General features: G+C 41.5%; 1 protein-coding gene across 1 annotated transcript; it reads left to right on the top strand.

Annotated features, from left to right (window-relative positions):
• Nucleotides 1–386: 386 nt before the first annotated feature.
• On the top strand, nt 387–25,236 carry BAALC (BAALC binder of MAP3K1 and KLF4). Its single transcript, XM_050892751.1, has 3 exons — nt 387–552; nt 21,172–21,341; nt 25,132–25,236. Exons 1-3 carry the CDS (start codon nt 387–389, stop codon nt 25,234–25,236), a joined length of 441 nt encoding a protein of 146 aa, XP_050748708.1.
• The last annotated feature ends 575 nt before the right edge of the window (nt 25,237–25,811 follow it).

Below are 25,811 nucleotides of genomic sequence, written 5' to 3'. Positions count from 1 at the left end.
GCGCAGCCAGCGATGCCCCGCTCCTCGGGGGCTCCGCCGCCGGCTCCCGGCAGCCGGGGATGGGGAGAGATCGGGGACGGACTGGGAGGCGGTGGGATGGGAGAGAGGAGAAAAGCGGGAGGGGAGGGAAGGGGGTAACGGGAGGAGAAGGGGAGGGGACAGCGAGGAGGGAGGGGGGCTAGAGGAGATAAGAAAGCCGGGGAGGAGGGGGAGACGGGCGAGCGAAGCCGGGGAGAGCCGGGAGAGCGAGGACGGGGCGGAGGGCGTGAGCGGGGGCGGAAGGGGAGCCGTGCCGGGCGGCGGAGCCGTGCCCGCCGGTGCGATGCTGCCCGGGCAGCGGCGGCGGCGGCAGCGGCAGCGGCGGCGGCAGTGAGCGGGACGCCGCCATGGGCTGCGGGGGCAGCAGGGCCGACGCTATCGAGCCCCGCTACTACGAGAGCTGGACGCGGGAGACCGAGTCCACCTGGCTGACCAACACCGACTCCGAGAGCCCGCCGCAGGAGGGCGGCAGCGCCGAGGCCGGCGGCCGGGAGCAGGGCGCCCCGCGCCCCGGTGAGTGGGGGCCCCGCCGCGGGTGGGCACCGCGGGCCGCCCGGCAGCCGGCCGGCGGGCGGGGGAAGGGGAAAGACTGTAATCTACGTATATTTATAAATATGTATCTATATAGTGTATATAGGTGTGCGTACCCACCTGTCTATCCGCTTTACCTGCTTCTCGGAGAACATCTTTGTCTACCCCCACCAAGAAACGTAGACGCCAAAGTCCGCGCTTAAAAATACCGTGGGTTCGCCACGGCAGCACGGTGCGCTCAGAGCGTCTGCCGTTCCCTGCCAGCCCCTCCGCTCCCGGCCAACGCGCCGAGACCGAGACCGGCCATCCGCGCTCCGGGCTTTTCTCTAGGAGAGCTTGCTCAGTATCTGGAGACCTTCTCACGGTGGTGCTTGGTTATGAGAGAGAGCATATAAATGCCATCAACTATGTCATAATGTCACCAGAAGGGAAGAGAACTTGGTCTTTGAGGCTCTTGCTGTGGAATGCATGGCTTTTTTTGCAAAACAAGTCATTTAGGAAATAGGTTTAAAATAAGGAAGAGGTAGTGATATGCCAGCCTTCTTCCACACTACCTCAAGTTAGGATGATATACAGAAAAGAAAACTGATGAGATGGTGGGCTGCACAGGAGCTGACCTACAAGTTTGAATTTCCCAGGTCTTGTCAGTGTAGTACATTCTTAGTTGTGCACCTGAGGTATTACAGTAGGGACAGAGATGGGAAAGGGAATGAGGAGCTCTGATGTGATGTGGGGTTTAAAATGTTTTCAGAATTATTATGTATTGCAGCGGTATCTAGAAATCTCAGTCTAGGTCCTGAAATGCATCGTGCTACACGTTGTACAAACACAACATGAAACGGTCGCTGCCCCAGATAGATTATGATTTGCATATAAAGCAGTAAATGCCTATAGGCAGCTTCAGAGGAAAAGAAGTAACTTTGCAGACTTTTATAGCGAGCTACAAAGCACCACCAAGAAATCATGAAAGTGCAGGAGTGAAAATTCACAAAGGTGGGCATCACAGGCCAACTGGAGTAGGGAGATGATGACTCTGTGCTGACCGAAATATGACAGAGAGGGAGAAGAGAAGTCATAAAGGGTCTATGTTGTACTTCTGAAGGCTAAAGAAAGACTTTGTAGTAATGATGTGAAATTATGAGAATTTGAAGGTGAGTTGGTATATGAAATGCTGTATTAAAGATTATATAAGGAATTTGAAGAGGTTCAATGTGATACTGGCTGGTAAGCTTGAATGACAGGTGACAGTCTTGTCTCCAGCAATGAAGGCTAAACACAGCAAGTGTTACCTCTGTACCCATGCTTAGCATTATCTTAGCCATGTTTACTTTGAGTTGATGCCTAAACATCATAAACAGAAGCCAGATAGTCCAAGATTTTATATTGAATAGGAGGTGATAAAGAGGTAGATCAGTAAGTATTCTTCCTAGAAACATGCGATAATTGAATTTGTGTTTACAGATGAGAATACCAGAGATAAGGAGAAGAGGACAAGACTCAAGTCCAATAGAGACTGATTAGGGTAAGAGAAACTCTTTACAAGAAAACCTTGCAGAAGAGATTAGAGAGGATGGGAATGAGGAGAGGATAGACTAGTAGTAACAAAGGAAGGACTAGCAGGACTTCAGGAAGGGCGAGATTCACCCTTCAGCACAGCCGTGGTGGTAGCAGCTTAAAGAACCTGAGGAACGCACACTAGTCCCGATTAGTGCCTTGAAAGTCATAAAGTACTTCATTGAGAGCTGTTGTAGGGTAAGGCTTGAGGTAGGAAAGGAAAGGAATAAGGAGAGGTACTCCAGGGACTAGGAACAGCATGTTCAGTGAATTTACAGATGAAAGGGAGAGGAAGCAGCAATTGGAGGGGCAAATGAGGTCAAGTATGGGTTTAAGACATGAAGAGGAAAACATGCCTTTATTGTGAGAACTGAAAACTACCAAAGAGTGAGAGACAAAAGGGAAGAGTAAGGGAGGGAATAAGAGCAGGATGGGGGAGATGAGAAGATGGGATGTGACATTGGCATAAGTGGAGGTAGGAAACTTCTGTAACTGGGACATAAAAAGGGAGGAGGCAGCTGGGGAAGGGGGGACCAGCCAAAGGTGGCTGGGGAGAAGAGGATGAAGTTGTTCTTTGTCATTTTTCACTTGGAATAAATTGATGAAATTCTGTGAAGAGAGAGAAATTGGAGGCAGGATGAAGGAAAGATTTCAGGAAAAAGCCAAAAGCAGTAAAAGGTGGCTGTGATTGTCAACATGTTTCAATTAAGTGGAAAAAACAACACCAGACATTGGACATCAAAATGGAAAAAGGGGTAAATCACTCAGGAATGAAAGAATGTATGGTATACAGGATCAGCAAGCATATCAATGAGGAAAGGGTTATTAACTACTGTACATTAATTTTCATAATCTCATCCCACCCCAAAATTTCATTATATCCTCCTTCTGTCAGCCAGCATATTTAGCTTTCTGTGTCTGCTCTCTTTGGAACCATATGTATTTGTGTAGCAAATGTTTGTATCTTTACTAAAGCATTTTGAAAGCTAAAATATTATTAAATTAAAAAGGAAGTCATGAGATTTTTTAATTTTCCCTTCGCTTTTCCTTTCTTTCTATTTCAACTGATCCTTTCTTAGAATATTTGTTCACTTCCCTACTTGATTTTTTAAATCCATTTTAATGAAGTGTATTGCAATCTCCCTATTTTTTGCAGGAAGACATATAGGACAATATCAGTTGTTATAATATAGCTAAAATAAGACAGACAACCTTTCCTAGGTTCACAACAAGTCACTAACAGCCACGAATATAGGTGGTAGCAACTTGTTGCAGTGCACTGCTGAGGCTTTGACAATGATGAACAGGGTAAATTGATATGGATGAAGAGGGGTAGAAAAGTAATAAATAACTTCATGAAGCACTGCAGGTGGTGAAATTGAAAGACATCTTCTAGAAGATAAGTGTACGTACTGTTCATAGTGCAAGTGGCTTCCGCGAGGGAGGAAAAAAGGAAAGACAGTGAGCCCATACAATAGAGCAGTTTCTCTTAAGAACATCCATTGCTATGTGAGCGAAGAACTTTTCACAGGATTCAGCTACTGCGTAGGCTATAGCTGGGGAAAATAATAGACTACATTTCTGCTTAGTAACCGTCCCTTGATCCTTGCAACCCTTTGCACAAATTGCCTTCTTTTTAGAGGGTCTGATTCAGCTAAAAGTGGAAGTGTTAGCATAAGTAATGACTGTCTGGGGAAGTAAGAATCTGCAGGAGCAGGCGAGTCCCCAGGGCAGTCACCATGGGCTACAAGCAAACCACAGGGAAAAGGTTGAACTAACAAAAACTGCACAAAAACTGTCAAGTATTTTGGAGCACATTTGCATAGTCTGCTGTGTTACATTGGGATAACTTGCTGAGATATATATATATGTGTGTGTGTGTAGGCTAGTAACTTAAGATGCACAATTTCCTACCAGAAAGCAGTACTATAAAAGTGCTTTATAAACCCGTTCAGTATCAACTATAACAAAAAAAAATATTTTTTTTGTTTTAAAGCAGGCTTTAGGTCATCATATTTCTATATCTTTCCATTTTTCAGTGACTAAGCTGCTGTATTCAATTATTTTTTCTTTATTATACTTGAAAGTGCTTCAGAGTGGATAAAGCAGCATGTTGCCTCGTGGTCAGAGAGACCTTACAATCATGATTTACCTCATGGGTGGCAAACGTCTTAGGACGGGATCTCTCCTTACTGTTTTCCAACAGTGACCAGCACAGTAAGACCCCAGTCTTGGCTTGAGATTGTTACTGAAATGCAAATTAAAATAATTAATTTTTAAATGATGTAGCAACCAAGTGAAAAGTAATTCTCTTGTATCAGAACTGAAAAGCTGCATATTGATTGCCTCAGGACTCACTTGTTCAGTTCCTCAACTAATAAAACATTTGTTTATTTTTTATCATTACCTGACTCACAGTATCAGCTAAGGCTTTAAAAACAAAGGCAACTGGGTTTTTTTTATTTGTACCTTGCATTATTTCTATAGTAAAATCTTTTTTTTCTGAAGCATTTTAAAGAAAAACATTATCCACGTTTCACACAGACTCACCTGATGCACTTGGGAGAAAAACTTGCTCCGGGCATCAGGAAACGTACCTGCAGTCAGTGGTCTGCCAGGAATGAAATCTGCGATTTGGGATCAGTTCATCCCCTAGTGAAGACATTTGCAAAATAGCTATGAAATGGGAGTAGAATCAAGTCCTTTGTAAAATAAATGAAGAAAATCAGAGGAATACAGGAGAAATTTTATCACTGTCTAGCAATCTGGCTGGCTAACAGTTTATCTTGCATAGTTGCCTTTAATATAGTTGTGCATTTATGAATAATTCTTGCTTTTTTCTCTGGGGTTAAATGACCAGCTTATGCAGCTGCTCGACTATTTTCTGATCACTGACAACTGTGGGAAGTTTTATAGACCAGGTTCATCTTTGCAGCTAGGCTCTGGTCAAGACTCAGTATGCAGAATACAGGGTTTCAGAGGTGACCCTTCACAGAGAAGTTTTTGAAAATTGCTTTTCCATCCTTCACAGTAAGACTGGAAGCAACCGCAGCTGAAGAAAGAGCAGGGCTGTGCGAACACCAGTTGCCATAACAACGGGGACTGGTGCTGGCTTGGACCACAGCTGCAATCATCTGCTCTTTCATTTACCAGGTACATGTAAAGTGAAAAGCTTAGCAGAAATGAATAAGCAAGCATCAGGTTGTAAATGAAGAACTTGGTGCAGCAGATGGTTTCGCGTAAATCGGACTGCAGAGGAGTATTTAATAAAAAATCTATTTTAGGTTAAGAACCAAAGAGGGATCACTTTTGCTAGTGCATAATATGGGTATATCAGGATCTCTTTGTGCTCTTATGCCCATTTACTACTGTTCTTTTATTAACAAGTTGCTTCAAAATCTGGTATGTTTAAGAAACAATTATAGCAGTGATTCTGACAAGATATTTTCAGGAGATAACCTTATTACAGTTCAGAATTACAGTAAAAGTGAATAAATACAGCCTCTTCTTGGACTGTAGACATATTACAGTAATTCCCTATTCCACCTTAGTCCAGACCTTGGATATAATGATGTATTGGGTTTGCATGGCAAGGTTTTGGTAGTGGGGGGGCTACAGGGGTTGCTTCTGTGAGAAGCTGCTAGAAGCTTCCCCCGTGTCCAATAGAGCCAACACCAGCCAGCTCCAAGATGGACCCACCGCTGGCCAAGGCCGAGCCCGTCAGCGACGGTGGTAGCGCCTCTGGGATAACATATTTAAGAAGGGGGAAAAAACCACACAACAAACTGCAGCCAGAGAGAGGAGTGAGAATATGTGAGAGAAACAGCCCTGCAGACACCAAGGTCAGTGAGGAAGGAGGGGGAGGAGGTGCTCCAGGCACCAGAGCAGAGATTCCCCTGCAGCCCCTGGTGAAGACCAAGGTGAGGCAGGCTGTCCCCCTGCAGCCCATGGAGGTTAATGGTGGAGCAGATATCCACCTGCAGCCCGTGTAGGACCCCACACCGGAGCAGGTGAATGCCCGAGGGAGGCTGTGACCCCGTGGGAAGCCCGTGCTGGAGCAGGCTCCTGGCAGGACCTGTGGCCCCATGGAGAGAGGAGCCCACGCTGGAGCAGGTTTGCTGGCAGGACTTGTGACCCTGTGGGGGACCCACGCTGGAGCAGTTCGTGAAGAACTGCAGCCCGTGGGAAGGACTCACGTTGGAGAAGTTCGTGGAGGACTGTCTCCTGTGGCAGGGACTGCACGCTGGAGCAGGGGAAGAGTGTGAGGAGTCCTCCCCCTGAAGAGGAAGGAGCGGCAGAAACAACGTGTGATGAACTGACCCAAACCCCCATTCCCCGTCCCCCTGTGCTGTGCCGGGGGGGAGGAGGTAGAGAACTTGGGAGTAAAGTTAAGCCTGGGAAGAAGGGAGGGGTGGGGGGAAGGTGTTTTTAAGATTTGGTTTTATTTCTCATTATCCTACTCTGATTTGACTTGTAATAAATTAAATTAGTTTTTTTTCCCAAATTGAGTCTGTTTTGCCCGTGACAGTAATTGGTGAGTGATCTCTCCCTGTCCTTATCTCGACCCACGAGCCTTTCGTTACATTTTCTCTCCCCTGTCCAGCTGAGGAGGGGAGTGATAGAGCAGCTTTGGTGGGCACCTGGCATCCAGTCAGGGTCAGCCCACCACAAATGATACGGTATTTGCTAAAGGATCCTATTTTTCTGTTTCTGGATTTTAAGTATATGCTCTCTGCCATTTCAGTTGTCACTAGCCTCTGTATGGAGGGCAATACTGAGGAAACCTTTCTAAACCACCCAAAAAGGGAAGTAAAGAAAACATAGCATGTGGAATGTTTCATAGAGTAGGGAGAGAAAGCTTTTGCATCTAATTTTTACCATCTAGCTTTCAGAAAGCAGCCTTCTTATCTGTCTCCTCTACTTTGTACACCAGCTTTTTGTGTGTTAACATTTACGTGGATGGGTAATAGACTTCTTAAACATGGAAAGTGCCTCTGTAGAGTGGGTTTGTGTAGGTGCTTCCATCTGCACAAGAAGAAGATTGGGTTCAAAGCCCTCTGAAAATCACTTTCTTAAAAGCGTGATTTGGTAGGACTATTCTTCAAAGGGTTTCTTTCCAAGTGGCAGCTAGTTTTGTGTCATACCTCACTACACCTCTGGAAGACCACATAAATAGCAAACCTTGCTGTTGGTACTGGAAGTACAAACTCAGTACCAAATGTGGAGGTAAACCAAAGTAATGGAAAAGCCTGGAGCCCCTGCTGCTTCAGAGGAGTTAACCATTCCCATATGCTTTAGGGACTTCTAGTCAAACTTTTCACAGCACGTCTGCAGGAGAGGGGTGGGAAGTGTTGCAGGATGGAAGGGAAATAACACTGATGCACCACCCAGCTGTATGCCTCCCTCAGAAATGGAAAAATAATTATTTTTGCCAGTAAAAAATGACATTTCTGCATCAGTCTATCAATCAGGGAATTATAAAGAACCCTAGATAGCAATAGAGGAAAATAATAGAATTAAGTGGATAATCTCTGTAATAAATGATGGTTGTCAACCCACTGACCTGAAACTACTCAACATTGCCATTCTTCATTCAACACATATATTGGGTTTTGCTCAGCGTAGAACCCAGTCAAAGATTACAGTATTGGTCTAAACCAGTATTTACTCCACCACAAGACAGCATTGAAATTATTGGAAAAATTAGACTCAGCTGATAAATACAGCTTTTTGTAATAATCGTATTTTGCAGCCCAACCATAGCTGTTAATTCTTCCAATCCATACATTTTCGTCTTTGCTGTCATTTGATAGTTTAATAGTGTCTTAATTTCACATAGGTACAGATGTCATTTAAGAACAAAAGCTGAAATACAGATTGGAAGCAACAAAATATTTCAACATATTGTCAGAGAACTTCAGCATTTTCATTTTATGTCCCTGAGTCATCCCACCCCTCCCCATCCCACTGCCCAAAACTAAACATCTCCTTATTTTTAAGCATGGAAAAAGCCCTATTGATATTGAGACCACCCGTGCTTAAGCTTTTTGCTAAATTATGACTGTAAGATTGTTACAAATGCAAATATTGTTTGAGATAATGTATAAGGAATGTAAGTAGTTTGGATGGGACTGTTGCTGCCATTTTGCACTATGGCCATTCTGTGTAATTACATGCTTTGTGGGTGTTGTATTTATTTTGTTTTGTTGATTCTGTTCAAAAATATCACTGATACTTATTTGGCCCATTAGAACATACTAAGCAACCTCCCTCCACCACCTCTAAAAGTATTTTTAAAAGAATTCTTTATTAATAAATATCAACTGCCATATAAAAAGGAAGAGTCCATAGCAAGCAAAATTTTATTAAAAGTATCAAAGATAATTGATACACGAGAAATTTTTTTCTGTTATGAGCTGTTGGCTTGCTATTTTGTGAGACGTATTAGACTCAATTGCTGGAAAAACTTCGATCTTGTTTAATCATAGGTGGTTAGTGACATTCAGGTACTGCACAAAGCCTTCTGAAAGGTCCTGGTGTCTCAGGTGGGAGCAGCCACCCTGTGCCCCTGCGGCAGGAGGGGAGGGCAGGGGCTGGGCAGGGCTCTCCAGCTGCCTGCTCCTTCCTCGGCGGCCACTTTCTGCCACTAGGATTCTCTCAAAACACTGCAAAAGCTGTAAAAAAAAAAAAAAAAAAATTAATATACTATGATAACTTTTCCACAAAGCCTCTTAGTCTCTGATTAATTCCCATTTAGCTAATGGCCAACAGCCTTGCTAAACCCCTCCTGCAGTCTAAAGCAGACCTACTAGGATTGATTGCCCACAGTTTACCCCAGTATAATCATTTACCCACTGATAAAATAAATGCACTAAAAACGCCATGTACATGAACACTTGTATTATATGAAAGGCTTTTCCAGCTGTCACAGTACCAGAAAGGAGAAAGGTTGTTGAGCATCAATAGAGATGATTTGCAGGAGAGATGATTTGGAACCTTCTCTCCAGATGACCTTCCAGTGGAAAAAACTCTTCTTGCAGCATTGAAATCTTTCATAAGAAAAATTTTCTTAGTTACTGAGAGCCAAAGGGCTGTCATTAACTATGGGAAGAGCTGTTGCCCTCTGCCTCGGCAGCGGGCAGTGGGGAGGAGGGATGGTGAGAGAGGGAGAGTGTCTGAAAGGGTTTGAGCAGGAAACCTGAGCGGTGGTTTTTGTCAATGACAGGTCCTGCCTGCAGGATGCTCAGAAGGAAATTGCTCTGCAAAATTATTCTTCTTGTGGCAAAAGCTCTCACCCCCCCTGCCCTTATATACTGATTTAGGACATTTAAAAAATCATTTTTCTTTTCCTCAGGAATGAATTTACACTTTCTGGCCAGTTCTAATCCTGTGTTTTCCAGTTTAGGAATGTATAGTTCAAAACTAACACTTAAAAATTGACTTAGCTTTAAGTGAAGACTCCTGCCAATCTCAAAGCAGAGGTGTCATGTATTGCATACAGGAACCATTCAGAGTGCAGTTGACCTCATTGCCCACTGATTAAAATTTCCAAAATTTCCACATTGAGCACATATTGCTGTAACCCAGCACTTAAGTGACAGAAATCTGTTTTTTCTGTATCTGTAGTCAGGTATAGAAATATATTTCTTAACAGAAATAGAACTGATATTGCTAGTCCTACTTTTTTTCCTCAGGTATTCCTGCAGTTTAAAAATGAAATAAATTGATTGCAGTTAAAAAAATCTGAGATTCGAAGTTGGGTTTTATCTTAAATTGAAATACAGTAATAGTTAAGACTCAGAAACTGAATGGTCGAAGCCATGAGTTTATTGTAAGGCTTTTTGTTTGACTCGTATAAAGCAGCACTCTTTTCTAGATTATGCGGATAATATTCGAAAGCTGTGTGATTGCGTGTATTTCTCAGCAGTGGCCTTGAATGAAAAAAGTGGCTTGGTCCTTTACTGTACGCAAATAAATAATGCGTTCCTATCCCAATTTTATTATCTGATGAGTACATGCATAATTACTTCCCTAGACTGTCACACTGCGTTTTCTCTTCCGTTTAGGAAAAATACAGGTTAAAAGTAAAACAAACAGGTAGATGGGGGAGCAACGTTTTACCGATTAGTGTGGGCAGCTGTAGGCTGCGAGGCAGGATTTTCCGTTTTAAGGTTTTCCTGAATCCACCGAGCCCCTCCAGATTGTTTCTGCATTGCTGTTTGCTTGACTGAGCCTTAAATTTTAGGCAGCTGATGAAAAAGAAGTAACATTGAGCCTCTCATTCCTCCTGGAAGATCATGGATTCAGGTTAGCCTGTTCAGGTAGATGCTAGCTACTAAAGAGCAAAATAATCAGCCAATCCTCTATTGATTGACTGAAATCTTTTGATATTTTTTTTTTTACCAGTTTCCTAGCAATGGATATGTTTGTGTTCCTGTCTGCATACGTTTCATCTGGGTATTGTCCTCACATTGCAATTGTCATTCTTGTAAACTGCTAGTATTTCCCAGGTGGGCCATCAGAATTGTTTCAAGCACTTGCAGTGCTAAAAGTATGAATTTCTGCCACTTGCATAAAGCTGGTGCCTGAGTGCTTTCTGAGTGTTTACACTGTCTGTGGAAAACAGGAAAAAAATTTCATGGATATATCTAGTAGATTGTTAACAGCAGATGACGTTAGGTTTTAACACAGCTACTGCCCTCATTTTAGGATGAACACTAAATGTGAGTGATAATTTTTTCACATGCACACAGATATCTTAAGCCAAAGCATTTTATGTTCGCTGTCGTACCGTGAGCCAGTTAAGTCATCAGTATCCTTTCATATATTCATAGACTGTAAGGCTGGAAGTGTCACCTGGCCATACAGCCCACTGGTCTTTCCTGAATTAATTCCCATATGGAGCATATCTTTGGGACATTCAGACTTAATTTACAGCTTTCCAGTGGCTGACATTTTGCCTAAGCCTTTGTAAATTACGCCAGTAGCTAATCACTCATTGTTAAAATACATGTCTAATGTCTTACTGGGAACCTTTACCTTCAATTTCCAGCTGCTGAACCTTGGTGAGCAAAACTGAAGTCATTTCAGCTCAAGTTTCATGTACATTTAGATGCTTTTCATAAGGATTTCTGTTTAGTCTGCCTAAATATTTTTGCTGCTCCTCAGTATGATTAATTGAAATTATACTATCTACTCATCTTAAAATCCCATGTGTGATTAGCTAGGTAATGAGAATGATAATAATACTTTCCATTTCTGTGTTGGAAATTAGTCTAAAACATAATGAGTGATGTTTAATTACCACATCCCGAAGGAGAAGGAAAGACCACATGAAGGAGAAGGAACGACCACGTGAACATCTACAAATCTAAGCCACTGTTTACAATCTGTCTTCAAACAGGGTGGGTACAGTTGTGGGAAGGATGGTTGAGAGAAGGCCAGCAGTCTGCTGCTTGTTTTCCATCTCGCACAGTGCTTTCCTGTAATGGGAACTTCTTTCTTTGTATTTTAAGGAAAGAGTCAGGCAGGAACTGAGCCAAAAGCAAGCACCTTTGGAAAACAGGCTGACTTGACTTGGTTTGGACACCTATGTAGGTGTAAGATGTAAGGTATTGTGCATGGAGGGTATCATTTTTAAGGTGAATTTCTCATGGGCAGTACTGAAACATAGCCTGTATCTTTGCATGTGGAGAAGCAGATCCCTGCACTGCCTATCCTTCTAAAATGCAGTATTATGAAAAGCACTTCAGAGATATGCTATTTGTATGTTAGTTTTTCACTTTGGAGGAATGAGTAATCTGTTTCTGGCACATCATGTGGCACTGGTAAATTGCTTAATCCATTCTGTCTCGTGATTTTCCCAGGCATAAAATGTACTCAGCCTTCAATGTCTTCCAAAATGTTGCCAATTCTTATTCCACAATATAGTGAAAATTCAGTTCTTTTTTCCTGTTCCAGTTACTAGAATTCGTATCTTCATCCATCAGACTCTGCTGTCTTTCTTACATTAAGTCCTTCCCTAGCACCCTGATTACAATTCTTCCAAGTTTACCTTTCCTATCTTCCCTTCATGGTCAGACCAATTCCCCCTTATTCTGCTTCTGGACTCTGTTTTCCATGTAGTATCCTTTGTCTTGATCTTTGAAATGATCACACATTATTAAAGAGTGTTGCAGTGTGCTTTTTCTGTTTGGAATAAATATAAATTTTATATTCACCATTCATTTCATAGATGTGGTTGCAACATTGTTAAGTTTGTTTATAAGATAGTTGTACCATGATTCTGTATCATAATTTGAAATCAAAATATACCAATATGCAAAAATTTAGCATCTGTCTGTACGTGGGAAATTAGGCCATGTAAGGAATATCAAGGTTTGCAGCTTTAATGCTGCCCTTTTTTGTATTCTACTTGTCTGCTAGAATCCTTGAATACTCTCTAGTAGAAATCTTCATATTATAGTACTAAATCGGATCAGACTTTCAGAGCTATTTATCATATGCTTATTTATGCATGTGCATGTTAAATTCCAGTTTTAAAATCTTTTAGAAATTCCTTTATCTAACAAAAAGGAGCCTCTTGCATCAGTTCAAAATGGCAATAGTAAAAGAAGTTTTGAAATACAGAAATCTATAGGACTCTTGTTTGTTTTATGCTCAGAAATGAAGTGGCAGGAAATAGGAAAATAAGCAAACCTGCGAGTCACAACTGTCGCAAGATGTACTGCTTGGTCTCCCAGTTTTGCCAGGACTCCAATGTGCATATAGTCATTTAAAAGCATTAAATATATTCATTGTGAGCCAGTTCTTTTAGTACTGAATTAGACATTTAATACCATAATCTTACAGAAGAATATAATTCCATAAAGCTCCCAAATGTGACAAAACCATGGCCAGATCAGGATCTCAGAGTCTGATTTGCCTTCTGCTATTAGCTATTATCTGAGCCCTGCCATCTTGCATAAACAGAGAATTTCCTCTTATTTATCACCTACTTCCCTTAGCGCTGAAACTAAAGCAGATACCTTCTAAACAGAGAATGAAGAGGCTGTTCGTGCTCTAGGGCGAGCTGAGTTCAAATAAGGATCCCATGGAAGGAGGGAGGAAGGCAGACAGCTCCCTCCTGCTTCCCCACGCCTGCTGCATGCCAGGGCATGGCTCAGCCCTGCCTGGCTGGAGTCAGCTTTGGGGGGACCTGCCGTGCGTGGAGGGCTTCATGTAAGGAGGACAGATCTCCTCCCCCTGCCTTTTCCCCAGCCTGTGGGGGAGCCATTTCTGTGGCACCTCTAAAGAGAGACTCCACAGAATTTCGATGGCCGATACAGAACGTGTAGAAGATGCAAATACGTTTGTTTTGCTTCGCTGTCTAAAATTCATATCACATTAGAGTTCAGTAAATTTATTGCGTTATTGCATTTGCTGACTCAATAAATACAAAACAGTTTTTCTGATTACATTTTCCTGCTGCAGCAGATCCTCCCTCTGCAGATCTTCTGGATCCTTCATCCTGGCTTAGAAACCCACTCTCTGCTATGTCTGAAAGTTTCTAAATTCTTTCTTGTTAGGGAAAAAAGCTATTGCAGATTTCCTGAGCATCTGGCCTCATCCCTGAGGCTACTGCTTTGGAGGAAATGACTTAAACTTGACTTTTGTCACAACCTCCACTCCACTAATTTTTGATAGGATCCATGCTATGTGTTATTTGTGCAGCAGAAGTACATACCGGCACTCAGGCCTGCAGACGCATAGCTTTCCCAAACATGAATAGTTTCAAATCAGGAAAACAGGTATAGAAAACAGGTATTTCTGTGCTCTCTATACTTATTATCACTCTGTAGCATTAAAAGCAAGAAACTCAGTGATGGTAACAAATACATATTTCCTCTGGAAGCAACTGCATGTTGTGATAACACTGTGCATTCGTCTTTACTGTGAGTTTTCTCAGAGTCCATTTTTACAGTGCAGTATCTTGTTATGCAGGCATATTCTAAAACAGCATCTTATGCATTATTCATGGGATAACAGCCACAATAAATAAAAAAAGGTGTTGCTGAACCAGAAAATTGAACCTTACTGGTTTGTTTGTAGCCAATTCCAAAGATAGAAATTTAGCATACTGATCAACAGCTACCCACTTTAAACAAATATGTGCTTGTTATTCAATAGCAGAGCATGTGACAGCACAGGGTCCACAGTACTGGGTCAGATCTACAGCGTATTTGGGTCAGAATTCATGTCCAGTTTTGGCCACTACCTGCTGCTTTAAAATCAGGTAGGAGAATATTGCGGCAAGCACATGCGGAATAATTTTCTCCACAAAAGCTCTGATCCTTTTGGCTAAGATTAACTTCGCCTCTGTACTACGAGGCTTCATACCCCTTCCAAATTTCTTGACAGCATTAGCTATTGCAGCACTGCTGATTTTTGTTAGTCACAGAAATTTTCAATTCATCTTGGATCTTACTAAGATATTGCTCTTTTGATGAGGTCTATGCAAAGAGACCCAGGCAGACCTACCTGTATGCTGTCTGTGGTTTGAGAAGTTTCCTGTAGTCCTGATAATTAAGGGGTACCCCTAAATGTTGCTGTCTGGTTCCTTCTCCCATTCTTGGTCATTAGCAAACATATATTAGCTTTCTAATACATAGATAAGGTCTAGCAAAAAGCCTTGAGGAAGTCATACCTTCATCTTTTCTCATGCACAAAATTGACCCCCCTAGTTCTCTTTTTTCCCCTGTCTCTCTGTGCCAGCTGTCAATCCATGACACTATTTTGCTTTTTACTCCAGTTCTACTTTCACAAGCTGAATTAATTATGTCATTTTCCCCCTCTTCACATCATCTTTATTTCCATACTAAAATCTGGTTAGAAAGAGTTAAATATTAAGAGTAACAATTTCTTCTCCTCTTCATGAGATACTCTCATAAAGGATCATTTGAATTCTTAGGTGTAACCAGGCTGTATGAAGAACTACAGCAGCATCTATGCATTGTTTATCCTTGGTTTTGTTATCATTAGTGTTGTCATTATAATAGAAGAAATCAGAAATACAGGTCTAATGTCTAAAATTTCCATTCCATGTTTTACATTTTCTTTGACTTCTCTGTGATGAACATCCTATTTACTAAAATGATTCTTTTAAAAGCTTTCTTAGACTGCTCCCTCCCTATTTAAATGTTTTTTTTAAGAGTTACAAAATATGATTTAAACATGCTTTATTTTGAATGGATGTAAGCTTGCAAATCTGTGAGCAACTTTTCAGACTACAATTTTAAGTATATATCTCCTAAATTACAAAATACCTGAGGGATACTGCTGTCTGGGAATTTCTGAAAACTCATTCAAAATTTAAAAATTATTAGGATTGTAGACAAAAGAACACATGCTAGCACATACTAAGAGGTCTCGTAGAACATGGTGGGAGATGGGACTTGGTGACCTTTGCTCTTAGAGAAATGAGGTGCAGCCTGCCAGGAAGATAAGTGAGGCAGAGAGGGAGATGTTGAGAGAGAGAAGTTAGGACATAAGTATGTTACAGCCAGCAGAGACAAAAGGGCATCACGGGCAGGTTTCTCTGAATGCCTTGGTGAATTTGCATCAGATTTCCAAGTGGCATTTAGGAACTGAAAGATGCCTTTGAACAGTACAGAACAGTTTACTGCCTACAATACTGCCTACTGCCTACTGCCTACAAGTTACGATGAAAACGTCTGTTCTTTACAAAATGGTCGTGTCCTACCTGGGATTAATACACAACTTAATAGTCTGAAACACAAAGAATCATGATGATAATAACTATGGTTAATTAATAAAGACAATTCTAGAGAATTAAGGTAGCAGAAGCATTGATGTGTTCAGAGTCTTCCTTCTGAAAATTAATCTTGATGTTTGCTTGGACACACTGAATTTTTCATTATGTTTACAGCAGAGAGAGTAGGAGGTTATCCCAGAAAGACTGGAAAAACTTGGTGTCTTACTGGTAGTCTGAATATTCAGCGTTAGGATAAACTACTAATTATGAGTAGCAGCAGTTCTTAGAGAGTTAATTTTATTTACACTGTTTATATGAGCTATATAAAAATACCAGTGTCTTTGGTTTTGTGTTAGTAGTGACAATTGTCATGTTCTATTCTCTTTGTCATCTTCTATGAGTTTATATTACCTTTAATACGCCTGTTGTTCTCCACCTAGTATACATATTTCAGACAGATTTGTCCTGTCTTCCTGGTCTTCATACTTATATTGAGATGCCTCTGATTTTAGGTAGCTTTCTGTTCATTACATACTGATGTAATTGTAAAACTGTTCTTAAATGCCCTTCTTTTAAATTGTGGAACAGCTAAAACATACCCAGATATCCTAGGGACCAATTTTCAGTTTTGATTTGTAAAATTCAATGACTGGAGTTGATTTTTGTCCATATCCAGATTTTCCCAAACTTTCATATTTTGGGAAGTTTGAACAAAAGGCAGTACTTTAATGCCAGCATTTCAGTGGGGGAAAAAAAGAACAAACTTGGGCAAATTTCGTTTTTCAAAATCTATTCAAATTGTGCATGTGAAAATACACAAAATGAAAGATTATTTGAACTGCCATCATTTGGTGTAAATCATCAGACTTTTTAGTGAAAGAGATTTTAGAAAAAAAGCTCCTTTGTATCAGTCAGTCATACCACATCTTACTCTGGATTAGCAACTCTGGGAGACTGTTTTTGCTGTAACACAACAGGAATCTTTGGTGAATCTGGGCTAGATGGACAAAACAAATGTATGTCCTCTGACATAGGAGTAGTTGGAAGCAATGTGAATATACCTCCAAAGGATTTCGATAGCTCAGCAAGGCAAATCAATGAGAAGAACGAGTGTAGCTGGATGAGTGGGGTTTGGTTTTGTTTTGGTTTATTGGATAGCACACCCACCTACGCTGCTTTCTGCTGCTTGTTTCGATTCCTGTGCTACCTCCCAAGTTGTGCCAGTCTGACTGCTTGCATCACTGGGTGATTAAAGTCTAGGGATTGATTTCAGTTTGAAATAACCCTTTTTCTTCCTGATGCTGCTGAAAAAAGCATTTGTCAAACTGCAACCTAAAGGATTTCTATTGGCCTGGTAAGAAAGGCAAGTGTTAGCTCGCCTGTGCAGCCTAGCAAGCCAGTGAAAAGGAAGATGACAGTAAGCATTGCCATGGGAGGACAAATTCTTTTAAGCACATTTCGTGCTGGAAAGATAGACTTGGATTTGTGAGCAATGGGGCTGCTGCTTGGGTATTCTCCCTGTGTCAATTGAGAGAGAACTCATGTATGTTCTTTGTAAATAAACCTGATTGATTACGTGCGATGAAATACCTGCCTCTTGTCATCCATTCCTCCCCATAATGGGAACAGCCTGGCAGTCCCCCAAACCCTGACGAACCTTTCTTGAGGGAAAGGTCACCATCACACTGGTGGGGCTTTGATAATCACCCAGAAACTCAGGTTTTGGGAATGGAGCCATAAGAATATTCTAGGCTTGCCAGTTTATTTGAAAATAAAATATGTGTATTTGACAGAGCATTGTGATGGGACCTGCTGTTTTCCCTGGCCTCAGGAGGCCCACAGACTTTTGGCAGGGGTTGTCCTGGCAGAGAACATGAGAATGAAAACAACATTACTGAACCCGTTTGTTTAAATTTCTACTGAAGCTCTACAGTGAAAGACTGAGGAGGTTATTTACCAAACCCATGCTGTGAGGATGATATAAATATCTCGACAGTTAGCTTGGTTTAAAGGACACTGAGGCAAGACCCTGAGTATTGCCATCCGGCTAGCTTCCAAATTCCAAATTGTAGAGACGAAGAAAGTTAACTCTTCCATTTTTGTGTACTGTGGGAAACCCTGAATAGCAATGCAAAAATATTTGCTATTTTAAAAGCAACCATGTGTTCCTAATGTTTTTTTTAACATCATCTCTGTTTTGCAATCAGCATTTTGTGTTATATATCTAATCTATAAAATAGGTGTCGCTTTATGAATTGCCAACAAACCTCATGCTCTTACTTCCAGTGCTCATGCATTCTCACTGTAATTTCCGCTCAGTGCTCATACATAAAGTCACTGAAGTCTTTAAACTGTTGCCCACTCTCTAAATCATCTATTTGCCAATGAAAAAGAATTCTAAAATACTTCCTTAACTTCAGAATAGCAAGCATATTTGAGAATAAAATAAAAAAGGTTTTTGCACTGCTTTTTGCACTAGTATTGGTGACCACTAGGTCACCCATCTAAAAATATAGCAGAGTGATAGTGGAAGGCTCAGATACTCATACTTGGTTCATTTCTGACAAGTATTGCAAAAAAAGTCTCATCCCTGCAATGCAGGATGCAACAAGGATGCTCGGGCTGCAAACTAACAGAGGACAAAATTGAACCAGATATACCATTTTCAGGACTGAGATTTTCCATCAGCCTCCAGAAATGGATTGATGTAAGAAAAATTGTTCTGTGTGAGACCAAAAGATGCAACACAATCTGATAAATGAACAATTGTGCTTAATAACAAAGTGGCTTTTCAGCTGACAGCTGTTTCACCAGACAATTCAGTTAGAGGCCAGATGGCCAAAGGGACACATGGTGGAAAGTAATTTAGTAGGATGACTCCGCAGAAGGAAAAACTCATAATTCATATATGTTTGAAACATCCAAGATTCAATTAATGGAATTAGTGTGTAATGCCTAGAGCATTTTGCCTGTTCAAAGCTGTGCTCAAGCTTGTTATCACAGCTCCACTGCAAGGTGAAGCAGTAGACTACTGTGTGACTGCTGGCTTAGAGCTTTGACTCACATGTGGCTAATTGCCTCTCCATCTCCCTTCCTGACAACTGGTTTTTGTCTATGATATCAGTCTATGCCACTTGTCGTGCACCAAGTCATTTTTCTGCCTCTCACCTGGCACTGTGGAGTGGTAGGAAGAGATAAGGGCTAAAACACAAGTAGGTGTGGACTTTTGGGAGATGCAGGAGAGGTGAGGTATACTCTTGTCTTATGGGAAGTTGCCTGTAGATTTAGATGGGAGAACAGCATTAGTTTTTATATCTAGCAGAAAAGGCAGCTCCCACAGACTGAAGTATTTTTTATTTTTTTAAAATAAATTATAATGTAATATTTTCAAGTTTCAACTCAGGTTTTTTTCTATCAAGAATTAGATGACTTAACATTATTAGTTACCATCACTACAAGTTACTGTCTTTGGGAAACTCTAACACCATCTTCTGACTGCCCAGGGAAATGCAGTGACTAGTTTGTATTTAGACTTCTTAAATCTTACACAACTTCAGACATTTTCAATATCAAGACTTCGAATATTTGGTTGAAGCTTTATTGATTTCAGTCATTGCCTTTGCTAGCTGCTACTGATGTTGCTTTCTACTGATAAAGCAGCTTTTCTTACAGATTTCTGGGAAAGAATTCAGGACTTTGCTTCCTTTTTAATACCCTTAATACTGTGCTTGAATTCCCTCCTGATTCATGGCAGAAGGTTTTGATGACACAATGCACACTGCAAGTTGCAATGAATTGTCATTGGTTTTCCTCATCCTTATTTTTCACTTATGTGCTGGTTTTGGCTGGGATAGAGTTAATTTTCTTCATAGTAGCTGGTATGGGGCTATGTTTCGGATTTGTGCTGAAAACAGTGTTGATAATACAGGGATGTTTTTGTTACTGCTGAGCAGTGCTTACACAGAGTCAAGGCCTTTGCTGCTTCTCACCCCACCCCACCAGCGAGTAGGCTGGGGGTGCACAAGAAGCTGGGAGGGGACACAGCCGGGACAGCTGACCCCAACTGACCAAAGGGATATTCCATACCATGTGATGACATGCTCAGCACATAAAGCTGGGGGAAGAAGAAGGAAGAGGGGACATTTGGAGTGATGGCGTTTGTCTTCCCAAGTAACCATTACGCATGATGGAGCCCTGCTTTCCTGGAGATGGCTGAACACCTGCCTGCCGATGGGAAGTGGTGAATGAATTCCTTGTTTTGCTTTGCATGTGTGCACAGCTTTTGCTTTACCTATTAAACTGTCTTTGTCTCAACCCACGAGTTTTCTCACTTTTACTCTTCCGATTCTCTCCCTCATTCTGCTGGGAGGGAGGGGGTGAGTGGCTGCATGGTGCTTAGTTGCCGGCTGGGGTTAAGCCGCAACAATTTAGTATCTGTGACTCCTTGATTCTTCCTCCAGTTTTGATACCTGCATTGCCAGTTAGTAAATGTGCTTTTTTTTTTCTATTTGAATGTAAAGCTTGTTATAAATGAGCTTTGCCAAAAATAAAATTGAGAGCTAGTCATGCATCCCACTTGCTCTTTCTATTTGGATTTCAGATGTTGCAACCAGATGTTCAGTGCTCTGCACTCACCGTAAATGACAACTGACTTTTGTTAATGCAATAAGATGAGAAAATTCTTTTAGGCTGGCCAATATCATATTGTACAACGCATGCCTTATCCACACAGCTAGAGCAGAAAGCAAATTAATCAGTTACTTGATTACTGACAGTCGAAACTGTATGAAATATATTTTTCCTGAATTTCTTTCCTCAACTTCTGATGAAAAAAAATGTTCAAGGCCATGAATAGAGCAATCTGTCCATCCATATCGGTCTCATCTGTCATGCTCACATCTAACCCTTTCATTTCCCAGAATTGAAACAGATTTAAGGGGAGCCTCTCTGGGTCCTTAGTTAAACCCTCGGTCATGCAAGCAGCTGTGTGTGTGGAGACGCCAATGGAGATGTGCAGGTGACCAAAAGGCTACTGATACACCGCACTCATTAATCAGTTTTCCATATTTTCTGAGCCAGTGTTTCACAGGGCAGTGGACTATAGGAAAAAGGCCAAATAATGGAAAGTGTGAGGATAAAGGTGACAAAAGGAGGTAGACTGCTCTCCCTGCAGTACCGTACCGTGCCTTCCATGACTTGCGCTATCACAAAAACATGGTGAAATAGAGGGAAGCCAGACCCAGTTATAAACTGCTCCTCAGTTTTAATTGCACAATTTCATGTGTCCCTACTAGGTCTTCTGGAGGATGGGAAATCAGCTCAGGCAGGTGTAACTACAGCATCAGCCACAGCTGGAACGCTGAATGCCGAGAAGAGGAACGACTGTGGTCCTCAGTGTGCGAACCCCATGGTTCACGGCATGGGAGCTACGACACAGAGACAGAACGGCTTCAGGACAGCAGAGGTAAGAGTATAATTATGTTCCTTGACGCTCAGCACTAGCTTCAACCAGGTTGAACTTATTTTTGTGACAATCTTCCTCACTGCACTCAAACTGTATTTAATGCCTTGGGATAAGAGAAAATGGCTGCAGCACAGCCAAGCCATGATTGAGCCTAGCACCTCTGACAACGCCTCATGCCTGAATGGCCACAAAATTGATGTTTTATTCAGCAACCGGAGTAACACACACACTTGTTACAGCAAAAAACCCCTCCACACTTATTTTTTTCCAGCTCAGTCCAGCTGTGGCATGTATTGTGCAAAGTGTTTAGATTAATTATCTGAAAGGGAATGGGTTTTTCCTTAATTGCTGTTTTGCTTATATTACGTGCACTGCACGAACCCTGGTTCATTCAAGGCTGGATGTGAAGGCTGAAAAAGTCAATGGGAGTCTTTTCAATAACTTCAGTAGGCTTTGGATCAGATCTTCCCCCCTTCTCCCCCTCACCTATATGTTGTATAGTTTGTAGAAGGATCATCCAGTGTAAAAATAAAGTATGAACACGCATGGCTTTGGGGCTAGACCAAAGCCCAAACTTCTCCTATCCTCGCTGCCTCCCTGCCTGTGTCACAGGTTTCCACCTGCTGTCCTGTTTGTGCTGCAGCTGCTGAGCTGCTGCAGATTAAAGTAATCCAAAAACTATGGTTGGTTTACTGCTTCCTTGGTTTCTCAGACGGGAAGACCTCTCAGCACGGTGTGTGGTGGAACTGCTACACCCACTCCATAAGAAGCTGTCCCCTCTTGGGAATCACATCCTTGAGAGAGGCAAATTTAAACCTGGGGGGACTGAGCAAATGAAAAAGGGAATTTGGATTGAACTTCACCTTGCATTTGCTAACAAACAACACATTGGTACACACGTGTTTATTTTATACCTTCACTGTATTATCTTCTGTACTGCTGTAGTACAGAAATATTCCCCGGTGACATGGATCCTGCAGTATCTTTCCATGATGCACTGCAGCTCCAGATGTATAGGGACACGTTCTACAGCAGCATGACATCTAGAGCCATGGGTTTGCTGTAAATGAAAAACATAAATGCCTGTCACAGCCACTATGAGAAAAATGAATTGGTCAGGCTGGATATGGTTGAACAGAACTAACATAATTATTAATCCAATTTGAAAAAGACTTGGCCACACTTGAGAATTATAGTGTATACCTGACATATTGTTGGAGAAAATTGTTTGTCTAATTTTGTAAGCGACTGAAAAATTACTTCTGTATTAGAGTTAGTAGGAAGCATGGGCAAATTCCCACAACATATTAATAATGTGAGTGTTGACTGTAATGGGACTACTCAGTGAAGTGTGGGTTCCTGACGTGGGGCCCTGTGGCTTTGAATGCATCCTCCTGCCTTTTTCTAGCATTCTAGCATTCTAGATACATTCAGTAATATATATCTGTACTGTTGCAACTCAGTGCAAAGAAAATTTCTGATGGGCATTTACATTATTCTGTGCATCTAATGCAGGTGTCTAAGAAAGGAAGGTAAGTTGTCTAAACTTCTTATAGTCAAAAAAGAAATGTATTTTCCTACAGTGAAAGTGTAGTATCTAAGTTAGGCTCCAGCTCCGGTTTGCCATTCTGAATCTCTGTTTCTCCGCTGACTGTTTAGGGAAGTGTTAGGGAGCAGGTTTCCAATTTGAACACCTAAAGTTTAGGTGCCTAGAGTTGAGAATGTGACTATCCCCCCCAACCCAAAATGTACTGTCCTGGTTTCAGCTGGGACAGAGTTAACTCTCTTCTTAGTAGCTGGTACAGTGCTGTGTTTTGGATTTAGTGTGAGAATGATGTTGATAACACTCTGATGTTTTAGTTGTTAAGATAAGCTAAGTAGCGCTTATCTTAAGCCAAGGACTTTTCAGTTTCCCAGGCTCTGCCAGCAAGCAGGTGTGCAAGAAGCTGGGAGGGAGCACAGCCGGGGCAGCTGGCCTGAACCAGCCAAAGGGGTATTCCATACCATGGAACATCATGCCCAGTATATAAACAGGGGGGAGTTGGCCGGGAGGCGTGGATCACGGCTCGGGAACTAACTGGGCATCGGTCAGCGGGTGGTGAGCAATTGCATTGTGCATCACTGGTTTTTTTTTTTCCTTTCCCCTCCTTCCTTTTTTGTTATATTCCTTTTCATTACTATTATTATTATTATATTTCATTATTACTATTATTATTATTATATTTCATTATTACTATTGTTAGTATGATATTTTACTTTAGTTATTAAACTGTTCTTATCTCAACCCACGAGTTTTGCTTTTTTTCTCTTTCCTCCTCCTCACCCCACTGGGATGGGGAAGAGGGAAGCGGCTGCGTGGTGCTTAGTTGCTGACTGGGGTTAAACCACGACATGTACGCATTTTATTCATCTGAATATTCACATTGACTTCCATTTTTCTTTTATCTCTATATGCTGTAGAATACAACGCGATGCAGCACACGGTACTCTCAGGAGACAGGTTCTGCCACTGGCCTGTGGAGTAGTAGGGGGTAAATTGCTTTACCTCTCTGTTTCTCATTTTCTCAGGCATCAAGTTCTAAAGCATCCTACTGCCTTACCCTACCATCATGTGACAGGGTACAATTTGTAGTGTTGAAAGGGAAAGGGTTTGACCCGGGCTGCATCTGGGAAATTTTAGTATCCTCTCATGAGGGTAATGTCAAAACAACTTGGAAGTAAAAGATGCTGAGGATGAAGGGAGTCCTAATGCCAGTGAAGGCAATAGAATGGTTAGGCAATTCCTCCACCCAAAAGCAAAGGTGGTACCCAGATATGTCACTGACTGACGATAACCTGGTTTGATTTTCATGACATGTGTAGTCTTTGGAGAGTCCTTGTGTGAACAGGAGCATGGGGGGAGTAGATAGCAAAGGAGCAGGCTGCTCCTTTTCAAGGCTGCAGAAATGTGAAGTAATACACAGCAGCAAATAAATCCCAGGTTTTGCTCTCAGATAAATATGTACCTTCCACTCATGTCAGTTGAAGTTTACCAGACATTATTCCAGCTGGCATTGTTACCATGTAAATGATGCCTAATTTGCCTGACATTCACAGATTGTCTCATGAAACACTGGAAATGCAATAATCAAACCCACCTAACTGAGCTCTGTCAGCCTGGTTCTGAGTGTCCTTTGCTAGACCTATCCAGTTTACTGCGCAGTATAGTGTGTTGCTTATGGCAACAAGCAGACAGACTAGGAGATGGAGAAGGATAAATTTAAATTAGGGATGTACTTGCATGCCTCAGACAGACTGACTTTTTTGAATATTTGGAAATAATCTGATGAAGCTCTGAAAGGGTCTTGTACTTGGGTCTTATATGCAGGCAGAACTAAGTGTCATTTTGAAACTATATTTTCACTTAAGAAACATAGAATAGAGTAGAGTAAATTCTGTCTCAGGCTAGTCACACTCAACTCCCAGTGACATCAAAAGAAACCTCTAATTTCCACTTCTGGACTGAAACGAGATTTATTTGCTCCGCTTTTAGAGTACACACGTGCAGAGATGATAATTACAGCCAAGAGGGTTGATCCAAAGTCTACTGATTTCCACAGCCTTTATAGCAGTTATAAAAGCTTGCGTCCATGCTGAATGAGAAAGTTGCTCCACATCATAGTACTGTGTAAAGAATGCTGGAGGCATCCTGTTTATTACGTAGAACTGTTTTCATAAATTAGGAGGTAATCATCAATGACTCTTTGTGCTGTCGGTGTGGAACTCACTGTACTGTTTAAAACTTTCACAGAGTAAATGGGACACACAGAAAATGTCCACAAAAGAAGTCACCATTAATGTTACAAAAAGCATCAGACAAAGTGACAGAAGGAAAACAAAGAATTGTGTCAACTAACGAAGGAAAGCGCAGGTAAGGATGGACCTAACAATGCTTCGCTGCACTTTAAATGTCATCAGTCGCTGAAGATATGAAGATCTCCGCATGTTCCATGTTGAATACACCAGGCAGCTGCTGCTGAGTGCCTTCAGAAACATGTCTTGTAGAAACCAGCTGCAGACACTGTAGGATGTTCAGATGTCATTTGTCTAAAGCAGTGGCACTGCGCAGACATACGCCAAAATTTGTGCCATTTGGTTTTTACTAAGTCCTATGTTATGTCCTTGTGTATGTCCTGTTCTGCATTGCTATTAGGATGAGGCTGGATGATGAGAGGTACAGTTCTTCTCAATTTAAAACAGTAAATGAACAAATGAATTTGCATTTTCAGTCGTAAGGGGTTTCAAGCGTGTACATTCAAACCCACGGAGTTCATTTAAAGTGCTCACTTTCATAAAACTCAAGCCCAGAGATCTCAGAAAGAGACACATAGGTGGCTTCCACTAAATCTCTTTTAAGCTATATATATTGGTTATATATAGTTAAGTCATATAGTAACCCATTTGTATATTAATCTTCTAATTACTTAGTTT

This window comes from Gymnogyps californianus, chromosome 2 (assembly GCF_018139145.2).
Source record: "Gymnogyps californianus isolate 813 chromosome 2, ASM1813914v2, whole genome shotgun sequence".
Taxonomy (NCBI): Eukaryota; Metazoa; Chordata; class Aves; order Accipitriformes; family Cathartidae; genus Gymnogyps; species Gymnogyps californianus.
This window is presented reverse-complemented; position numbering and strand designations above follow the sequence as displayed.

Bases quoted from the DNA above. Each gene is read 5' to 3' on its own strand.
- BAALC (XM_050892751.1), top strand. From the start codon at position 387: ATGGGCTGCGGGGGCAGCAGGGCCGACGCTATCGAGCCCCGCTACTAC. The intron at 553-21,171 runs GTGAGTGGGGGC...TGTCCCTACTAG, and splicing joins GCAGGGCGCCCCGCGCCCCG to GTCTTCTGGAGGATGGGAAA. The intron at 21,342-25,131 runs GTAAGAGTATAA...AAACTTTCACAG, and splicing joins ACGGCTTCAGGACAGCAGAG to AGTAAATGGGACACACAGAA.